Raw genomic sequence first — 20,532 nt, 5'->3', positions numbered from 1 at the left:
CGTACCTTATAATGGAATTTGCAGTAAACAGCCTTCCCATTCGCATCAACCAGTTTGAAAGTGTGCGACCCATAACCATTCATGTGCCTGTGTCCATCTGGGATCCCTCGATCGCTGAACAGGAAGGAAACCTAAGGAACAGAAAAGTAAAGTGTAAAATTTTTCAGTTTAAATCAAAACATCTTGTATTTTTAAGACATTCCTAAGTTTCCATAAGAATCTCCTAATGACATGGAACATACTAGCCAAGTGCCCACAGGAAAGGTTACCATTTGTAAAAGATGACAAACAGGAGAATTTTAAAGCAGAATGATATATAAATCATTAACCTCATGGCTCAAAATTCTATAAAGAAACGTTAAAACAAATCTGAAAACTAGCCTAACTTGCTATTCAAATTTTAATTTAATAGAAAATTTGTTTGGCACTACTTTCCCCTCATTTCCCTAATACAAAGAACTTACTCCCTACTAGAAACTTTAATCCTTAATATTGCTAAATATCAATTGATAATGATTCTAGGATCATGTAAGGTCTAGGAATGGGGAAAGATTAAGAAAATCAATCATTATAAAACTCTTCAAGGATCAAGAAATCTGAGGAAGCCTCCCAAAAAGAAAGTCAAAAACCAATTCCGATAAAATAGCCAAAACTGGAGAAAAACGTATGAGGCATAATTAAGAGTTCCATATCAGGTGATATAACATAGTGAAAAAAGAGGTGTTCCCACCTGATGCAGAGACTCAGGACGCAGGCTCCAAAAGTCCCAGACCATGTCAGGATCCTTTAGGTGCGTTTGAGGGTTTCTCTTTTGGCTGTGGATAAAGGATGGAAACTAAATGGAAAAAGAGAGGAAAAGAATCCAAAAAGTAAGTTTACAGGAATTATGGTGTCTTATACATTGCTTAACGCTAGGTTTACAGATTATAATTTTGAACAATGTAATCCTAGAATTTTAAGCTGCAAAACCCTAAAATGAAATTTGCCCTCTACATGTTTCTAGGGCAAATTGCCTCTTTTTATTCATCTTCCAAGCTCTGCAAGGAAAACTGGACTATTCCCATAGCATCAGTGAATCCCGAAATGCCAAACTAGGACCAATGATAATTGTTGTTATTTGACCTTATAAAAAGATATTAAAAACAGAAAAAATTTTTAAAAAGGCAATCTAGCCAATCCAAATTCTCTTCTTTCTGCTTTTCCCAGGGCTCTTCCTCAAATGCCAATCTATACAGAGTATTTGAAATCAATTTAAATCAACAAATATCTGCAGAGTGCAAAATACTTCATCACCTACCAATATGGCATCCCTGATGAAGAAAATGGGGGTGTTATTTCCAACAAGATCCCAATTTCCATCCTCCGTGTAAAATTTCACTGCAAACCCTCGAGGGTCACGAACTGTGTCAGCTGAGCCCGATTCTCCAGCTGGAAGATTCAAACGAGAAAAAGGAAGCCTCCACAAGAGTACTTTGCATCCAAGAAGCCTAAAGTCATAAAGAAACACTGGGATCTATCCTTTCCAATTCATTTTCTAGAAGTAAATTAGGTATTTAAGTGCCTGGGTTATTATTTCTACTACCCACCAGCTAACTCAGACTAAAAAGTAAACAAAAGAATTAACTGAGAGAAATGAGAGAGTGTATGTAACAACAGCTGAAAAGATTATCTACTTAACATAAAAAGATAGCTTTGTTCAAACAAGTAATTTAAATTAAGGGAAGAGAATAATTATGAAGATTAAGGTAGTGAACAAAGAGAATAAGTGAGTGTCAAAATTATGAGGTTAATACTAAGAAAATGAGTCAAAACATAAATTCTTATTCTTAATTTCATTTACTTTTGCATTCCACAGTATTTTAAAAATGCACAAATTCATGCAGAAACAGAATTAATCAGGCATTGTGGTGTGTTGAGATGCAGTTTGATAGCTCTAACTCTTACTAGCTCTGTAACATGAGGAAAATCACTTACTCTCTCTGAAATAGAAAGAACCCCACCTTGCAAAGGACACCTACAGACTATAAACAATGTCAGTAAAGCACCAACCATGGATGGCATAGAGTTAATTCTCAATAAAGGGCAACTGTTATCATGGCTACTGAGTAAGATTCCCACTTCATGCAACCACTTGTAGGAAAAATTCTTTCCAAATGTCACAGAATTGCAGAGGCGGCCTCTGCATAAGTATGATTTCCTACGACCTCAACAAACAGAATTATAAGTAACTTTCTACATGTCTTAAAATATTTTTTCTACTGTAAAACCTTGCTATCATTTGAAGAAGTGCTTGTTTTCTATTGTCTGGCAAGTTTTTTCTTGAAATTAAGTTATAAATGCCCCACATAAGATACACGGTTGAGTTAAGCAACACCAGCAATGCAAACAGACCAACTTACCAACAGTGGAGAAGCGAACTGCAATGGGCGTCCTCTTTCCAATGTGCTCAAACACCTTCGCCTTGGAGTATCTGGTAATGTCATGTGTGACCTCAAAGTAGCCAAAAGCCCCTAAGGAAAAAGACACAGAAATCCTCATCACAAGACCGTCACTCAGGCCATCAGGCCCTCAATAGGCATCTGCATGAGAGAGAAACTGTTGGCTTAGCACTGGCCTTCTGGGAGCTTCCAAGATGATGGGAGAAGGGGAGATAACCAAACACAAAATGATGAGAGCAAAATGCAAAGTCCTAGGTCACTTAGTGCTAAGTTGAGTGCTACACAGCTGGAGCCAAAGAGGAGGAGGAGATGGGTGGGATCAGAAGGAACGAGCCAAGGTTGCCACAAGGACACAGGGCCTGAGAGGCCCCTGAAGTAGAGGCAGGAGAGAAAGAACAGGGTGGAGAGGAGGAGAAAACACAGGGAGAGAAGGATTGAGCATGTACAAAGGTCACCACAGAGCCAAACAACAAAATGAACAGCATATCAAAATCAGGAGGGAAAAGACACGCAAAAAAAGCTGGAGAAGATGGAAGAGCAAATAAAGAAATTGGGAAATCCTAACTGGGAGTCCAAGTAAGCAGCTAAAACAAAACAACTTCTTCCTTTCTATCAAGCTTTGTTTTTCCTATTGAGTTTTTAGCTTTCTTTTAAACACCACCCCCATCTTTTGTTTCTCTAATAAAAGCAAGATAAAAGCTTTACAAAAGTTTTCAACAAAAAGGAAAAATCACCACAAACCCACCACACTAACACAACCGTCATCGATTTTGCCCAGTTTATTCCAGTGTTTATCCAGTTAAGTGCACCATCTAAATCTAATTATAATTACAGTATGTCTGTGTCGGTATTTCCACATTTTTACTTCTTCACTAAACTGCAAAATGGACTAAAAGGAAGATTACTTTTATTTTCAGTAAAAAAATATTTTATATATAATGTGAAATCCAGGGAAATAACCATCATTTAATTATTGACTCCTCTATTGACAGGCATTTTTTCCCTTCCCCCTGGAATGGAGATTTGGCACTTCTATTAAAGGAGCTCTGATCCTTTGAGAAGTAATTTTTAACCCAGGTGTTATGAAACAGTCCTTTTACAACAAATGAACACAGTTCTCACCTGCTCCTTTGGCGTGCACAACTCTCTCAGGAATTCTCTCCCGGTCAAAGTGAGCCATTTCATCAGTGAAAACCACATCCTGAACAAGAAGGGGCCCGCGGGGCCCTGCTGTAAGAATATTGAGTTTGTCTCCTATCGGATTACCCGCTCCGGTGGTCAAGACATCAGGTTTCTAAGTGAACATGAGAGGAGAAGAGTGCAAGAGAGTCAGTAGAATCACACACTTAATTTCTGCTATCACAGGGCACATCGTTTTGCATTTTTTATACCTTCTACCCAAACTCTTTACATTTCCTGTGTCAAAAGTACTGAAATACTTTTGAAATACAATTGCCTGAAATTTATAGTCAGGTCACAGAAATCCTAAGAAATCTGCTCTGAGCAGCAGGAAGATGGCTAAATAAGTCGCCAGCTTGCTCCACCCCTGCTCCAGCTACAGCCACCGGGCTCCACACAGGAAACCCCAGATACGGATCCTCCCAAACAGATCATATGTGCTGAACGTGGAACGTCCAAACTAATAGTGAGACGATGGTCCCCACAGAAGCTATGCCTGTAAATGCTTTCCTCAATCTTATAAACTCTTCCTGACTGCTGCAGAGGTCAAGGCGGGTCAGCCTGTACAATGCATTCATTTCTCTCAAGCAGTGTGTACCAGCTATTTGCAACATCTCTTTTCAATTCCAAAAAAAAAAAAAAGTCAGTGGCTTTTGTTGTCACTGATAATAAACAATTATTGGTAAGATGGATTATAGTACTCATTTTCTTTTAAACTTCTTTTATTAATTTATTTTATTTATTTATTTTTGGCTGCATTGGGTCTTCGTTGCTGTGCGCAGGCTTTCTCTAGTTGCGGCGAGCAGGGGCTACTCTTCCTTGTGGTGTGCAGACCTCTCATTGCGGCGGCGTCTCTTGCTGCGGAGCACGGGCTCTAGGCGCACAGGCTTCACTAGTTGTGGCGCATGGGCTCAGTAGTTGTGGCTCACGGGCTCTAGAGCGCAGGCTCAGTAGTTGTGGTGCACGGGCTTAGTTGCTCTGCAGCAAGTGGGATCTTCCCGGACCAGGGCTCGAACCCGTGTCCCCTGCACTGGCAGGCGGATCCTTAACCACTGCGCCACCAGGGAAGTCTCTATAGTATTAATTTTCTAAAGATGCCAAATGTCTCTGAGATGAGATAGGCTGTTTTACGGTAATAAAGAATTCGTTTTCATCCACCCAATTCTCCCATTTCCGTTACATCAGAAGCCTCCCAGCTGTCCCTTCTCTAGAGTGAGGACAGCACTTTTAAGCCTCATATGATCCTGGGCAGCTCCCAGCTGTGGTCACACTCTGCTTTTGACTACAGCCAACTGCCTCTCCCATGACCTCCCCTGGTCACTAGGAAATCAGGGGAGATGCAGAGCTAAGCCACCTCCAACTGGGTGGGTCCAACTCCCAGCCCTGCCAATTACCAGATGTGTGGCTACTAGCAAGTTACTTAGTATTTCTGAGGTTATTTTTCATCTGAAAAATGGACAAAAAATAACTACTTCCCAGGGTTAACACATGGATTAAGAGAACTGAATGTACACAAGATAAGGCCACACACCAGGCAAATACATGTTACTGCTGTACTGGCCATGAGAAAGTGACCTGATACCAGAAACAAAGCATTTCTGGCTTTATTTTTCTAGAAACCATGACAGATGTGTAGGTATCCATCTAGACTCTCTCGCCCTATCCCCTACCCATCCGGCAACAAACCCTTCCAAACTATATGAAAGTTTACGTGTCCAGTCTGCAGTTACCACCCAATCACACCACCCTCTTTTGAAGACACACATGCACTAATAAGTGTGACACTGTATACGTGTTTAAAATCTAAACTAGAAAATGAATCAGAAAAAGAAAGAGTGAAATTGCACAACTTCACCTTTAGTTTAAACCTAAAATCTTGATTTTTCAACCTTGGCTGTCACTGGAATCACCTGGGAACTGTAAGTTTTTTTTTTAATTTATTTTATTTTATTTATTTTTGGCTGTGTTGGGTCTTCGTTGCTATGTGCAGGCTTTCTCTAGTTGGGGCGAGCGGGGGCTACTGTTCGTTGCGGTGTGCGGGCTTCTCACTGCAGTGGCTTCTCTTGCTGCGGAGCATGGGCTCTAGGAACGCAGGCTTCAGCAGTTGTGGCACGTGGGCTCAGTAGTTGTGGCACACGGTCTTAGTTGCTCCGCGGCATGTGGGATCTTCCCAGACAAGGGCTCGAACCCGTGTCCTCTGCATTGGCAGGCAGATTCTTAACCACTGTGCCACCAGGGAAGCCCACCTGGAACTTTTTAAAGCACTCGGATGCCTGGCCATCCCCCCTAGAAATTACTGATATAATTAGTCTAGGTGAGGCCCGGGCATCACTGCTATTTTTTCGAGCTCTCCAGGTGATTCCTAAGTGAGGCCGAGATTAACCACCACTAACCTAAAGCTTTTGGATGGTCTACAATTAAAATTGTAAAAAGTCTGAGTAAACTAAGTCTGTCCACCCTTTACATGCTCTTTTCATCATATAATCAAGGCACTAAAGGAAACCTAAAAATGGCAGAGGGGGGGTGGAGGGGAGGAACGTCCCATAAAGGAGAAGAGTATGAGGGAGAATACCAAGCTTAGTAAAAGGAAATGTAAACAGGTCAGAGTGTCATTTACTTTTCTGCATCCCTAATACAGGAAGGAGTTGCTGCTGAGAAACAAATGAGACCACACCACAAGACCCCTCCTCATGACCAGGTCAGTGTGATAAAGTCAAGAATAAAAACCATGCCCAAAGGAGGCAGATGCAGGGTAAGCCGGATGAGCGAATGAACGAGTGAAGAACTAAAGAATGAGATGGTTTCGCCCGGTGACACTGAATGGAATCTTCGCTTGGCAATGCTGGAACGTTGCCACCACTGGGCCTCCCTCCCCCCAAGGCAGGAATCTCCTCCACAACACCCACCCCCTGGAGGAATGAAACCTGGGTTTGTAAGTTACAAATGCAGCATTTGTCATCTCTTCTTATTCCCTGGTCTAATAGATCAATTGTTCTCACTTTTAACACCTTTCCTCACACATGCTAAGGGATATGTAATTTGCTTTTAAAACAAGTGTGGCAGGGAAAGCTTCAACATGGTCAGCAAGACAGAAGGGAGGCCAGTGGGCAAAGACTAAGGAGGAAAAGATCCCCGACTTCAGGGGGTGCTTAGGGCAACATCAGATAAGAAAAACTGACTTCGAGCACAGATAAGAGTATTTACTAGATGAGAAGAAGGACTCAGTATGTTCGCTGAGATGGAGAGAGTTAACGCAATGACGCTTTACTGAAGGTGAGGGTGGAGCTGGGAAACGGACCTCGAAAGCAAATTTTTTTTTTTTTTTTTTTTTTTTTGCGGTACGCGGGCCTCTCACTGCTGTGGCCTCTCCCGTTGCGGAGCACAGGCTCCGGACGCGCAGGCTCAGCGGCCACGGCTCACGGGCCCAGCCGCTCCACGGCATGTGGGATCCTCCCGGACCGGGGCACGAACCCGTGTCCCCTGCATCGGCAGGCAGACTCTCAACCACTGCGCCACCAGGGAAGCCCTCGAAAGCAAATTTTTAAAACTCTTTTCTGAAAAAAAGCTAGCTCCATGCAGCGAGCATTGTGATCAGCCCCAGTGTAGACACAATTTGTTTTTATTTTCGTTTGAGCCAAACTTCCAGGAGTCTCAAGCATTTAGAATAATTCTGAACTGGAAGCAGAAAGCAGTGAAAAGCAGCCCTCCAGGGCTGCAAGCAATGACAAAAATGTCCTGGAATGGCAAAACTGGGAAGATGATACCTGCTTATACGAGTACAGTCCAATGAAGCCACTCCCTGCACAAGCTGAGAAGGGCAGAGGTGACGGGGTGGGGGGTGGGGGTGGATAAGGGAGGGAAGAAGAGAAAAAATGAAAAGTCTACAAACAGCAAAGGGAGCAACCATCTGGCAGCGACGATAAGAGCAACAGCGAGGCAGATTTCAGCCAGAGGCTGGGAGAGAAAGGGCTGGAGGGAAAAATAACTCAGAGCTTGTCTGCAGGTCAAGGACACAAAAAGCAGCCACAGCATACCTGGGTCACATCAGAAGTTCAACAGTCCCAAGGTGGACCCCTCTGCAGGCTGGATGGTGAGGGGGGCGGCGGCAGGTGGCAGGGGAGCGGGGCATGTGGATTTAGAGCAAGGGCCCCTCAGGCGACTCATCTCAACACTCACTCATTCACCAGCCAGGGTCCCTGTCCTCCCCGTCGCCACAGACCACAGAGGCTGGCAAGAAGCATCCCTGTGTCCTGCACACACAATGCTATGGGTCTGCAGTCTTGGAGGAGGGTGGACAGAGGGCTCCTGAGGGCAGTGAGTGCCAGGAAAACCATAATACAACCATGTCCTGTAGCCTGCGCCCCTGTTTTTCACAAGCATCAAACAAAAGAAACAATATCCCATGACGCAAGCTCTGGGCTTTCTCTAGGAATATGATGGAGTGTGGTTACTGCTGGTCCAAAGCTAATTAGAAAGGACAAACACAGAATCAATGCAGTTGACAGAACTGCATATGTTCTGTATATATTCCTCATTTCCCTCTGTAACTACCATTTCTCAAGCACCTGCCATACACAAGGCCTTATCCTAGCTACCTTCATTCAAGCCTCCCAAGAACCCAGTGAGATAAATGTCATTACTCCCATTTAATGGGTGATGCCACATGCTCAGAGAATTTAAGTAACTTTACACAGATTTCAACGTGGCAGCACACGCTTACCTGCAACATATAACAAGTATGGAAGGGCAAAGATGTACCTGCCTACTTGCTGATTATTGGGGGGTTTTTGTTTGTTTGTTTTTTAACTCAGTGCAAGGTCACTTTACAACTAGAATTTTTTTAAGACAGAAGAGCTTTTCTGTTGCTGGACAATTCTAAGAGCTCCCTCTCTAGAAAAGCAGCATCAGTACCTGTTAATGTGTTTACATCTTTCTGGCTGCCAATTCCTCATGACATTCATACATGCTTCTCCTGGACCGCTCTTCCTGCCCCGCCCACGCCACCCCATGAGCTGGGCCAAGGGCAACTTCTTGTGCCCCACAGAATAAATATTATAATTGTCTGTGTACTTCACAGTTTTTCCTCTCTAGACAGCACACTCCTTTTGCATCTATAGCCCTGACACCTGCCACAGTGCTCGGTTACCAACACGTGCACAACCAATGCTGTGGATCCAACATGGGAATGAATTAAACTATGGACCAATATGAAATGGCCAAGAAGGATTATTTCTAAAAAGGAGGAGGATACAACAATAGTCTATGCCTCTCCCTGCACCTCCCCTCCAAAAAATAAAAGAGAAATATTTGAACTTATAACTTCATATTCTGATCAATCACCTTCAGACAAACTTCTTATAAAAACTGCTGCAGAAATTGGCAAAGAAGTACTTTGGCCTGGCTAAAAACTGGCACCATGATTAGAAAGAAGGACTCAAAGTTAAAGTAAGGGCTTCCCTGGTGGCGCAGTGGTTGAGAGTCCGCCTGCCGATTTAGGGGACACAGGGTTCGTGCCCTGGTCCAGGAGGATCCTACGTGCCGCCGTGTGGCTAGGCCCGGGCGCCATGGCCGCTGAGCCTGCGCAAAGTTAAAGTAAAATTCCACTTTGGCTTTGTTGTTTGTATTTTTTGGCTCAAACTAAGACACGGATGAAGAAATTTTCCTGGGAGGAGTCAGGTTGGCTTTCTCTGATGAAATATTTTATCAACCTAGCTTCCACTGATTAGTGCCCACTGCTGACACAATTTCCAAGAACTTGCTACCCATCTTAGTTTTCCTTTTTTAAATTGAAAAACAGTGGTCATGCGAACCATCCCCAACTTTCAATCCCAACAGAGTCATAACGACAGCTTCATTTTCCCAGAGATCAATACAGAATATACCTAGTATTTCGAGCAAATCACTGTCTATGACACACCCGTGTACAGAAAACCAAAGACAGTCCTGGTCCTCAGATTTCTTGGTGCTCCAGGCCTCTGTCCTGATCCAAAGAAGAGGGGAGACTTCCCCTGATGGGGCAGTTTGGGAAAGGGACCCAGGCCTACACAGGGCTCCACTCTCTCCCCTTTGGAAACCAATGGCTGCAGGCAGCAGCCACTCCTCTGGTCATCTTCAGAGCTGCCTAAACACAAGGGGTAAATAAATTCAGCTCAGGAGAGCCGTCTCAGCAGGCCCTCTTGGCCAAAACTCCTAAGCCACGTTCTCCAGTCAAGCCTCTACCGATAATAAAGGTGATTCTGGATTCCTCTCATGCCACCGACTCCCTGCTTCTCTGTCAGCTTAGGTGTGCAACGTGTACGTGAGAGGCCTAACCTACTAGACGCGCTCAAGCCTCAAAACAACAAACAGCAGCTTGCTCTGCGGGCGTTGTTCTAAACTCTTTACTCGGTGATCACATTTAATCCATCTCTCCGAGGTAAGGACTATAATAATCTCCATTACACAGAAGAGGAAACTGAGGCACCAAGAAGTTATACAACTTGCTCAAGGCCACCCACCTAGAATGGGACAGAAGCAGAATTTGAACCCAAGCAGACTGGCTCGAGGACCCAAATCTTACCCACACGCTATAGCACCTCTCAAAACAACATAGCTAACGTCTCCTGCACATATTCTTCAGGCTGGGTAATTGACATGTATTCATCTACACACACGTTTTAGATAAATGAATTCTCACAGCAATACTGCAAAGTAAGGAGAATTATTATTCCATTTTCAATATGGGAAACCAAAGAGGAGGGAGGTGAAGTAACCTGGCCGGTGGTCAAGCCTCAATCTGAACCCTGTCTGACTATAAAGCCTGACCCCTCACCTGACCCCCTAAAAGTTTAAGCCACATAAACTTTGTTTACAATCACCGTAGGGAGGAGAAAGACGGACTTAAGAGACATATCAACCAATGTAGTGTGTGAACGTTATTTGCATCTAACTTTGAACAAAGTGTTAAAAAAAGAGAGACAGACAGTGTCAGGGGTCCCCAAGACCACCCCGGGTTCAGTGATTCCCTAGAACGCACAGAACTTAGCATCTAGGCATACTCAGGCCGTTACTTATTACAGCATTTAAGTACAAAGCAAACTAAGCAAGGAGAAAAGGCACAATGAAGTCCAGAGGAAACCAGCACAAGCTTCCAAGAATCCTCTCCCAGAGTCATGCAAGACATGCCTAATTTCCCCAGCAAGCTGTGGCAACTCCCGTGAAATGCTGTCTCACAGGGAAGCTCCTTAGAGACTCGGCACCCAGGGTTTGTACTGGGGGCTGATCATAGAGACACCCTCTGACTCCCGGAAGGAAAGCAGGTGTTCAGCATAAACCACACTGTTTGCACAAATGGCTTAGGCACTGGGAGCCACTCCTACCAGTTAGGGTGGTGGGAAACCTCCAGAAAGCCAAGGTCCAGATGCCAGCTAACCTTGCCAAGAGGCCTTTCTAAGGGCAGCAGTCTCAGGCCTGCATGGAAACTCTTTTCTGCACAGAGACAATCTGGGAAACTGATCATGCTACTTGGAAATGTGAGGATGTGAGGTATTCCTGTTCATTTTGTAGATGTGACCACAGTATTATTAAAAAAAAGTCTTATCTTTTGGAGATATATCCTAAAATATTCACAGATAAAATGATACAGTGCCTGCTATTTGCTTCAAAAATGGGGTGGGGGGGAGTTGGTGGGATAGAAATTCATCATTGAAGCTGAGAGACAAGGCACTTGGAGGTTCGCTAAACTATCCTCCCTATTCAGTTCTGGTTTGAAATTTTCCACAATATAAAGTTTTGGGTTTGTTTGTTTGTTTTTCCATGAAGAATCAAAGAGAAATGTTTAAGAAAAGAAATGAGGGAGAAGTTGAAGCAAGGGAGAGAGATAGGGGACCACATCATACATGAGTGGTAGCCCTGAGCAGGCAGACTCAGCACTGCACTCAAAATATACAACAGACCAGGTGATGAACGCTGGCTCCTGCCCAGACAGGGCTTACTGTCACTAGAAAAAGTGGAAAACCCTAACTTCCATGTAGGCCACTTACTCCTCAACTCTGGATTAAGTCTGATGTGCTTTTCATTTTCAGCATCAGAGAGTGACTCACCTCAATACCACATCACACTGAGGGGGTCTTCTAGCACACAATCAGTGAACTGACAACACTAGGAAATTTTTCTGACTGCCTGAAAGGCTGAAAACTACGCTTTCTGGGCTCTAAGTGGACACTTCATCACTGGGATATACTTCATTTTGTAAGTTGACTTCATCATCGTTAAGCCACTAAGGGTCTCAGTATAAGTCAAGAACAGTTGGTCATTCTAAGCTCAAGAGGCGAGAAGGAGTTTTCATTCTACTTTACTAATTGCCTAAGTTATTCTATACCATCTGCCTGGAGAACTGCCATTCAGTAAAATACTAAGTAATACATAATGGAAAAAGTGAAATCCAATAAATGTAAGAAAAGACCAAACTGTGTTTTTCATCAAGAACCAAATGGGTCCTGTTGGTACTAAACAAAGTATACTAAAGTATCACTGAAGTGACAACAGGCCATCTCAGCAGTGTGCTAACTGGTATGGGATACGGCCTTAGGCTGACAACAATACACTCACTGCTCAAGGAACAATAGGATCTCACAGGCGTCAGTGGCGCTGGGAAAACCGGACAGCTGCATGTAAAAGAAAGAAATTAGAACACTCCCTAACACCATACACAAAAATAAACTCAAAATGTATTAAAGTCCTAAATGTAAGACCGGACACTATAAAACTCTTAGAGGAAAACACAGAAAGAACACTCTTTGACATAAATCACAGCAAGATCTTTTTTGACTTGCCTCCTAGAGTAATGGAAATAAAAACAAAAATAAACAAATAGGACCTAAAGCTTTTGCACAACAAAGGAAACCATAAACAAGATGAAAAGACAACCCACAGAATGGGAGAAAATATTTGCAAAAGAATGAACGGGCAAAGGATTAATCTCCAAAATATATAAACAGCTCATGAAGCTCAATATTAAAAAAACAACCCAATCAAAAAATGGGCAGAAGATCTAAATAGACATTTCTCCAAATAAGACATACAGATGGCCAAGAGGCACATGAAAAGATGCTCAACATCACTAATTATTAGAGGAATGCAAATCAAAATGCATTGATGCAATGAGGTATCACCTCACACCAGTTAGAATGGGCATCATCAGAAAATCTAGAAACAACAAATGCTGGAGAGGGTGTGGAGAAAAGGGAACCCTCTTGCACTGTTGGTGGGAATGTAAATTGATACAGCCACTATGGAGAACAGTATGGAGGTTCCTTAAAAAACTAAAAATAGAATTACCATATGACCCAGCAATCCCACTACTGGGCATCTATCCAGAGAAAACCATAATTCAAAAAGACACATGCACCCCAGTGTTCATTGCAGCACTATTTACAATAGCCAGGTCATGGAAGCAACCTAAATGCCCATTGACAGACGAATGGATAAAGAAGATGTGGTACATACATACAGTGGAATATTCCTCAGCCATAGAAAGGAATGAAACTGGGTCATTTGTAGAGACGTAGATGGACCTAGAGACCATCATACAGAGTGAAGTCAGTCAGAAAGAGAAAAACAAATATCGTACATTAACACATATATGTGGAATCTAGAATAATGGTACAGATGAACCAGTTTGCAAGGTAGAAACAGAGACACAGATGTAGAGAACAAACGTATGAACACCAAGGGGGGAAGTGGAGGGGGTGTGGTGGGATGAATTGGGAGATTGGGATTGACATATATACACCAATATGTATAAAATAAGGGGGGAAAGTGGAGGGGGTGTGGTGTGATGAATTGGGAGATTGGGATTGACATATATACACTAATATGTATAAAATAGATAACTAATAAGAACCTGCTCTATAAAAAAATAAATAAAATTAAATAAAATAAAAAAGATCTCACAGGCAAGCAAAGAACTGCCTGTCCTTGAACTGCATGGGGGAAAGAGGAGCAAATGCCTGAAGAAAATAAAAAATTATTCCAAGGATTCCAGGGAAGAAAACTAGTGGGTAGTGTTTTTTCTTGTTTAATTAATTAATTAATTAATTTATGGTTCGTTGGGTCTTCCTTGCTGCGCACGGGCTTTCTCTACTTGTGGCAAGCGGGGGCTACTCTTCGTTGCAGTGCACGGGCTTCTCATTGTGGTGGCTTCTCTTGTTGTGGAGCACAGGCTCTAGGCGTGCGGGCTTCAGTAGTTGTGGTTTGCGGGCTCTGGAGTGCAGGCTCAGTAGCAGTGGCACACGGGTTTAGTTGTTCCGTGACATGTGGGATCTTCCCAGACCAGGGCTTGAACCTGTATTCCCTGCACTGGCAGGCAGATTCTTAACACTGCGCCACCAGGGAAGTCCTTAGTGGGTAGTTTATTTTGTTCTTTTTTTTTTATCGGTAGATATTAATCCAATGTTATCAGTAATCACTTTTTTTTAAAGTAGGTCTGGATGGACTCCATTGACTGTGCTTTTTAAAAAAATTTTTATTGAAATATAGTTGATTTATAATATTGTGTTAGTTTCAGGTATACAGCAAAGTGATTCATATATATATATATATATATATATATATATATACAGCACCTGGCCCATACATGACTGTACTTAAAATATGGGCTATGAATTAAGGATAATAAGACAAACAATCCAATGTTTTAAAGGACAAAAGATTTGAACAGATACATCAAAGAAATATATACCAATGGTCAAATAAGCATATGAAAAGATGCTCAGCATCACTGGTCATCAGAGCAATGCAAATACCACTTCCTACCCACCAGAATGGCTTAAATTAAAAGAGTGACAATACCAAAAGATAGCAGGATGTGGAGCAACTGGAACTCTCAAACTCAGTTGATGGAACTGTAAAATGGTACAACTGCATTGGAAAAAGGCTTACGAGTTTCTCACAAGACATTCAATTACCTTATTCACTTACCCAGCAATTCTACTCATAGGTATGTTTTAAAAGAAATAAAAGCATATGTGTACAAAAAGATTTATATAAGATTCTTTATAGAACCTTTATTCATAACAGCCACACACTGGGAATAGCCCAGGTGCCCAGCAACCGGATAAACATGTGGTGGTCTAATCATACAATGGAATACTACTCAGCAATAAAAGAACCATGGATACATGCAATGACGTGAATGAATTCTAAAACATTTTTTTAAATCTTAAAACATATTTGCTGAATGAAAGCAGCATTACACAAAAAGTACATAAATCGATGGTTAAAAAAGAAAATCAACATGGTTGCCTGAGGCAAGACTGCAGGGGTTGCAGGAAAAGACTGGAAACAGCATGAGGGAACATTCCAGGGTAATGAGAATCTTCTGTACCTTAATAAAGGAACCGGATGCACAGGTGTTTATATTTATCAAAAAGCAGAGAATGGTGCACTTAATATTTGTATATTTCCTTGTATATAAATTTTGCCTTAAAAACATAAATAAGCATTGAATTCTGTTAATTTGCATGCTTACTGTTTAGGGGTCAAGTCTGCTGATGTCTACAACTTACTCTGAAATGCACCTCCAAAAAACAGTTTAAAAGATGTATGAAGGGACAGACAGATGGAATAACATGTAATAAAAAAATATACAGCAAAAAAAAATGTGGTGGATATATGGGCATACACTACACAGTTCTTCCCACTTTTCTGAATGTTTGAAAATTTTCAAAAGAAAGCACTGAAAAATTACAAAGGCCATGTGACATATGCAAAATTCCATTCGGTGGGGGGAGTCACCTCAAAGAAATAAGCAGTTTTCACTCAGAGCAGCTCAAGTAAGAAATAACAAGACATCAATGTGACTGCCAATCAGGACAATGTAAACAGTGCACTGAGATGCATGGGCAGAGGAGACAGCAGTATTTCAACTAGAAGTACCCAAATTATAGATGCGCTTTGCGAGCCAGCTGTTTCTCACATGGGTGACCAGGTAGGGTAAATCACCAGTGAGGTCATAATGACTTAAAAACAGTTAATGATTCTCCCAAACAGTGAAGAGGCAAGCTAGTCTCAGGGGAGTCCTTTAAAGAGAATAAATTTTGTTTTATGAAAAACTCACTACATTGTCCATATTTTTTTCAGTTCACCAAGTATTCATGAAAACCTCCATGTGAACAAGGATGCAGCAACCACTGGGTATGGAGAGAGTCCTGGCTCCAAGAAGCTGAGTTCTAACCTTGACCCTGCCACTAACTAGCCACCTGTCCTTGATTGATAAGATGCTAAGTCTCTCTGGGTCACTTTGACTAAGAACTCATGAAAAACTAAATACCCTAGTAGCATATAAGGAGCAAAATGATAAATTTTCCAGGCTCTTAGAAGAGAATGGCAGCCTTCTCACAAACAGGGAACGATAAGGCAATCCATGGGAACTCAGCATTAATACTAGTTCATTAACACTAACCTGGTTTTAAGAAAGAGCGCTAGACATGACTCTAGTCCTCTCTCTGCCATTAACCAGCCACCATGGGAACTGGGCAAGTCCCTCAGACTCTCTGGGCCAATTTGACAAAAGAAGACTCAAAACAGAAGTGCAGAAACTAACACAGTATTGTGAAGCAATTATACTCCAATAAAGATCTATTAAAAAAAATAATAAATGCTCTCATCCCATCCAACCTTCTCAGAGATGCCCTTCAAGGCTCTGCACCCCAGGGTACAGGCCAGGAATGCCTGGCCCACCACCACTGGGCTGAAATCCTACTCATCTTTAAAGCACTTGTTCAGATGTCACCTGCTTTGAGAAGCCTGCCAGCCCAGTTGGTCACTCCCTGTACACTCTGCAATTAACCTATATTAGAGCCCTCACCACGTTGGATGGTAATCATTTGTTTATCTGTCTTGTCTCCCAGACTGGACTTGGAGCTTCTGTGTGGTGCAATTCTGGCCTCATTGGAATTTGTACCACTCACCCAGCACTGTTCCTAGCACATGCTGGCACTCAAAGCATATGTGTAAATAAGCGCATTAATTAATCACTAAGGTCACTTCTAGCTCTAAAATACTAGACTTGATGTTTTTAAGTGCAAAAGAAATCATGGGTGTAAAAATCTTTTTATTTAGTTGTTTAATTCTGTGTGTACGGTGCTGCGGACGTCGACATGATAAAACACGGTTCCTGTCCCCCTGGTACCCCACAAATATGAAAGCTGGTAGTCACTGAGCAAGGGCAAAGCTAGAGCCAGTTCCGACTTCCCCCCTCACTTCCTTTCCTGCAGCTGCAGCTCTCTGCCTCTTTCCACATGAGCCTTAACTCCTGCCTCAAGCTGCGACCTCTGTCCCAGCTGGCAAAAGCGCAAAATTATAAGCCAACCACCCGCGACCTGCGGCCCACGACAAATCCTGCACACACACGCACACCACACACACACACACACACACACACACACACACACACACACACACACACACACACACACACACACACACACACACACACACACACACACACACACACACACACACACACATACACACACCGCCCGTTATTTTGGTACAGCCCTACCGAACCGCCGCGCTGGAGAAGCAGGGGCGGTTACTCGCGGACACCTAGCTTTCTGCGCGGACCGTAGGGCCGTCTCAGAGAGCGCAGGGTGTACCTGCACGGCTCGCTGCTCCTTCCAGAGCTTCATCTGGTCGCTAGCTGGATCCCGGCTGTCCGCCATTATGTCCGGCGCTGCAAAACGCTGCAGGGTACCTCTACTCTCGCGTCTCCAGCCCCGCGGCTAAAATTGGCTACTTCAGACTCCGCCCCTCAGCTCCGGCCCTTGTCCCGCCCCCCTTGGAGGGACCGCCTCCTGATTGGCCGCTCGAGCGCCAGGCGGGATGGGATTGGAAACCAAATAGGGGCGGGGCTGGAACTCGGAGGGGAGAGGTTGGGGAGAGGTTGGGGAGGGGTTGGTAAAGGTGGGGAGACCTGCGGCTCAGACCCCCTAACCTCGGGTTTAAGGAACCTAGGGCCGGGGCCCCGAGTACCAGGACGTGACTCTCTCCTCGGTTTATCAGCATCCTTCAGGTTGCCCTGGGACGCAGCGGTTGGTGGACTGCCAGTTTTGTTGAGGGAAACCTTAGGTCCTAATGGATGCGGCTTTGAACTCTGTAAATATGCTCTCAGCTCTTAAAAAAAAAAGAAATTCTGGGTTGAGTTCATCTGTGCAAAATGAAGTTTTGTCATGTTCTAATGTTAATAGTGTTTACAACTGAAGGATTGATGGAATTTGGAATAAATGCATACACTGATTCTGCATTTAAGTATGACCAGTAGTCACACTCTCAAATGTTGCATTATTTCTTCTTTGTTACAGATTATGCACAGAAAGACGTGCCTTTTTAAAAAAACACAGAAAAGCAAAATATTGGCAAGTTCTAAATGATCTTAATAGTCTAAAATACATAGGAAGAAAATTCAACCTTTTAGACTCCCTTTTTGGTTCAGAAGCTCCCCATTTTTGAGTGTCTACTATGTGCTAGCCACTGCTGATGGTTGCCAGACTCTATCACTTAATCTTCACAACAAAAAGACATTAAAGATCAATGAAGTCTCCCCACCATGACAGTATAAACAAGCATCAAGAGGTTGGCTTGCTCCTGATGTAGAATAATTAACTAAGTTAACTAAGATGCTCAAACCCACTATTTATTAGTAGAAATGCTGGCATAGAGTTTAGAAAATCTCTTCAGTAAGTTAATGGGGCTGATTTTTGAGGTGTTCGAGCAGTGCATTTTAATAAGTGAAATAGCAGAATATATTTTGTGATATTCCAGAAGAAAGTTGCTCAAGAGTTCAAAGATGCAAACAAGTTCTATGACTTATTCTATGAAAATATCTTCAGTTGGTGTTTTACTCATGTCAAGATGCTTAATTAGATGAAGTGTGAAAGGAGGACTTGCTTGTCCCCAGCTAGAGAGATTGTCTACAAAGTTGGAGACAATTGCCTTGGCATAATAAAGCTAGGGAAAAAATGGGACTCCTAGACCTCAACAGAGATCTGTACTCCTACAACTTCTCATCCTGAGGCCACATCATAGATTTTTCTTCCGCTCTGTGAACCTCCCACTCATAGGGCATCACACTTATTCTTCAGATCTTCCCTACCCTCAGTTGTTTCCCATCCTTGTGTGGTCAGGGATTGCCTTATTCCAGACAGGCTGTCACTCTTTTCTTTTACTTGTGGGTTCATATCACTTTTTATGCTTGAGCTTGTCTTTGAAATGTTAGCATACTGTTAGGACTCTAGTTCAGTCACATTTGTATGAAAAAGGATTTTTGTGAATAGAACTGGAAATCTAACCACTGTTTATAACATTATTTGCATGAGAATAAGTCTTTCAAGTTTAAACTAAGTGAAAGGAGCTAGGGAGGGCTACCAAAACTTTTTACCAAGTCACATTACGATTACCAGACCTATTAGAAAACCCTAAAGTAAGAAATAAAAACACAGGGCCCGTAGACAACTTCCAAGTATTCAATAATGTACATGATTTCTCCAGTGGTTCTGTGTAAATCTCATCTCCTGTACCCACTGATGCATATGTCTCCTTATTTTAAAGGCCCTTTGTTTCCTGGGCCTCAGCTACTCAGCGGTAGGACTTTTGATTCTTTCCAGTTTTCACCATGAGTTGAATCAAATGCAATTCCCTCTCCAGATCATCGCTTAACTTATCTGCTTCTCTTGAAAAGTAGGCATTTTTTTGTTTGCCCCTCCAGATCCACTCTCCACCCTTCTCAATCCTCATCTGTACTCCAGGAATCTTGATTTTTATCATCCACTTGTCCCCATGATACCTTGCCTTCCTGTTGAGTTCAGCCAATGGTGGGCCGGCACGAGATGGGAACTTAGGAGGAGAGAGGGGCCAAAGTATTCATTACATCAGCTCCGAAGTCGGATTTACCACGAAGTTAATGAAGCTTAAATTTTAGAGTTCCTCACCTACACACGTTCCTTCCAAGCTTCTGAGAGGTGTCCTCACAATGTGCTTACGTGCAATGTGTTTTCATAAAATTAGAGTGAGATATTTAACCATGATTGAATATGACCTCAGTCTCTTTTGATTCTGAATTCCCCTCCATCACACTACCTCTCTTATCAGGTGTCATTGGAGTGACTAGTTATTTTTGGCATTCTGTTAAGGAGACATTGAGCTGGAGATTCATTTAGTTGGGTTTAGTGGAATACAATTAAGTGACTTGCAGTCTCTTCCATGTATAGTTAGTTATTATTCATAAAGTTTCACAGGCTAGAGAGTGGCAGAGTTATGTCTGACTCTGATACCAAGTATCTGTGTGGCCTTTTCTCTGTCTGGTGAGCCTCACTGAGCCTTTGATTCCTCTATGTAAAGGCACAGTAGTCCATCCTCAGCCTCTTGCCAACGTTTGACACTTTTCTCACCTCCAGCACCCTTTGTTGTCTTGTCACTTTGTCTTTATCTCCCACCACTGCCCTGTCTGTACTCCACACTCCACTAAGCTAAGATTCTTGACTTTGTTGAACCTTGCACTGCTCATGCTCTTCCCTTGGCCAGAAATGGTCTTCCCTAATCACCCTTGCTTAGGTTCCTATTAATTTCTTGCTGGTTTGACATTAAAAAAATGATGGGTTTTCCCTGGTGGAGCAGTGGTTGGGTGTCCGCCTGCCGATGCAGGGGACACGGGTTCGTGCCCTGGTCCGGGAAGATCGCACATGCTGCGGAGCAGCTAGGCCCATGAGCCATGGCCGCTGAGCCTGCTCGTCCGGAACCTGTGCTCCGCAACGGGAGGGGCCACAACAGTGAGAGGCCCGCGTACCAAAAAAAAAAAAAAAATTTGAGAGATGTGTCAGACTGTTAATGAAATATTATGCTATTTTGGGGGGATTCTGTGATGTGTATGGTACTTATC

The 20,532-nt window shown here is 42.9% G+C and overlaps 1 protein-coding gene across 2 annotated transcripts in view; it reads right to left on the bottom strand.

Moving 5' to 3' along the window:
• CAT (catalase) overlaps nt 1–17,380 on the bottom strand; it is a 44,902-nt gene extending 27,522 nt beyond the window's left edge. For both annotated transcript variants that reach the window (XM_060018684.1, XM_060018683.1), the window contains exons 1-6: nt 17,255–17,380; nt 3,561–3,732; nt 2,400–2,510; nt 1,298–1,428; nt 731–835; nt 6–131 (exon numbers count right to left, since the gene is read on the bottom strand). In XM_060018684.1, coding sequence (XP_059874667.1) covers nt 6–131; nt 731–835; nt 1,298–1,428; nt 2,400–2,510; nt 3,561–3,732; nt 17,255–17,320 — 711 coding nt within the window. In that variant the 5' untranslated portion in view covers nt 17,321–17,380. The remainder of the gene's footprint in view (nt 1–5; nt 132–730; nt 836–1,297; nt 1,429–2,399; nt 2,511–3,560; nt 3,733–17,254) is intronic.
• Between the last annotated feature and the right edge of the window lie 3,152 nt (nt 17,381–20,532).

Source organism: Delphinus delphis, chromosome 8 (assembly GCF_949987515.2).
Source record: "Delphinus delphis chromosome 8, mDelDel1.2, whole genome shotgun sequence".
Taxonomy (NCBI): Eukaryota; Metazoa; Chordata; class Mammalia; order Artiodactyla; family Delphinidae; genus Delphinus; species Delphinus delphis.
Note: the sequence above shows the minus strand (reverse complement) of the source record. Positions and strands in the feature narration are given on the sequence as shown.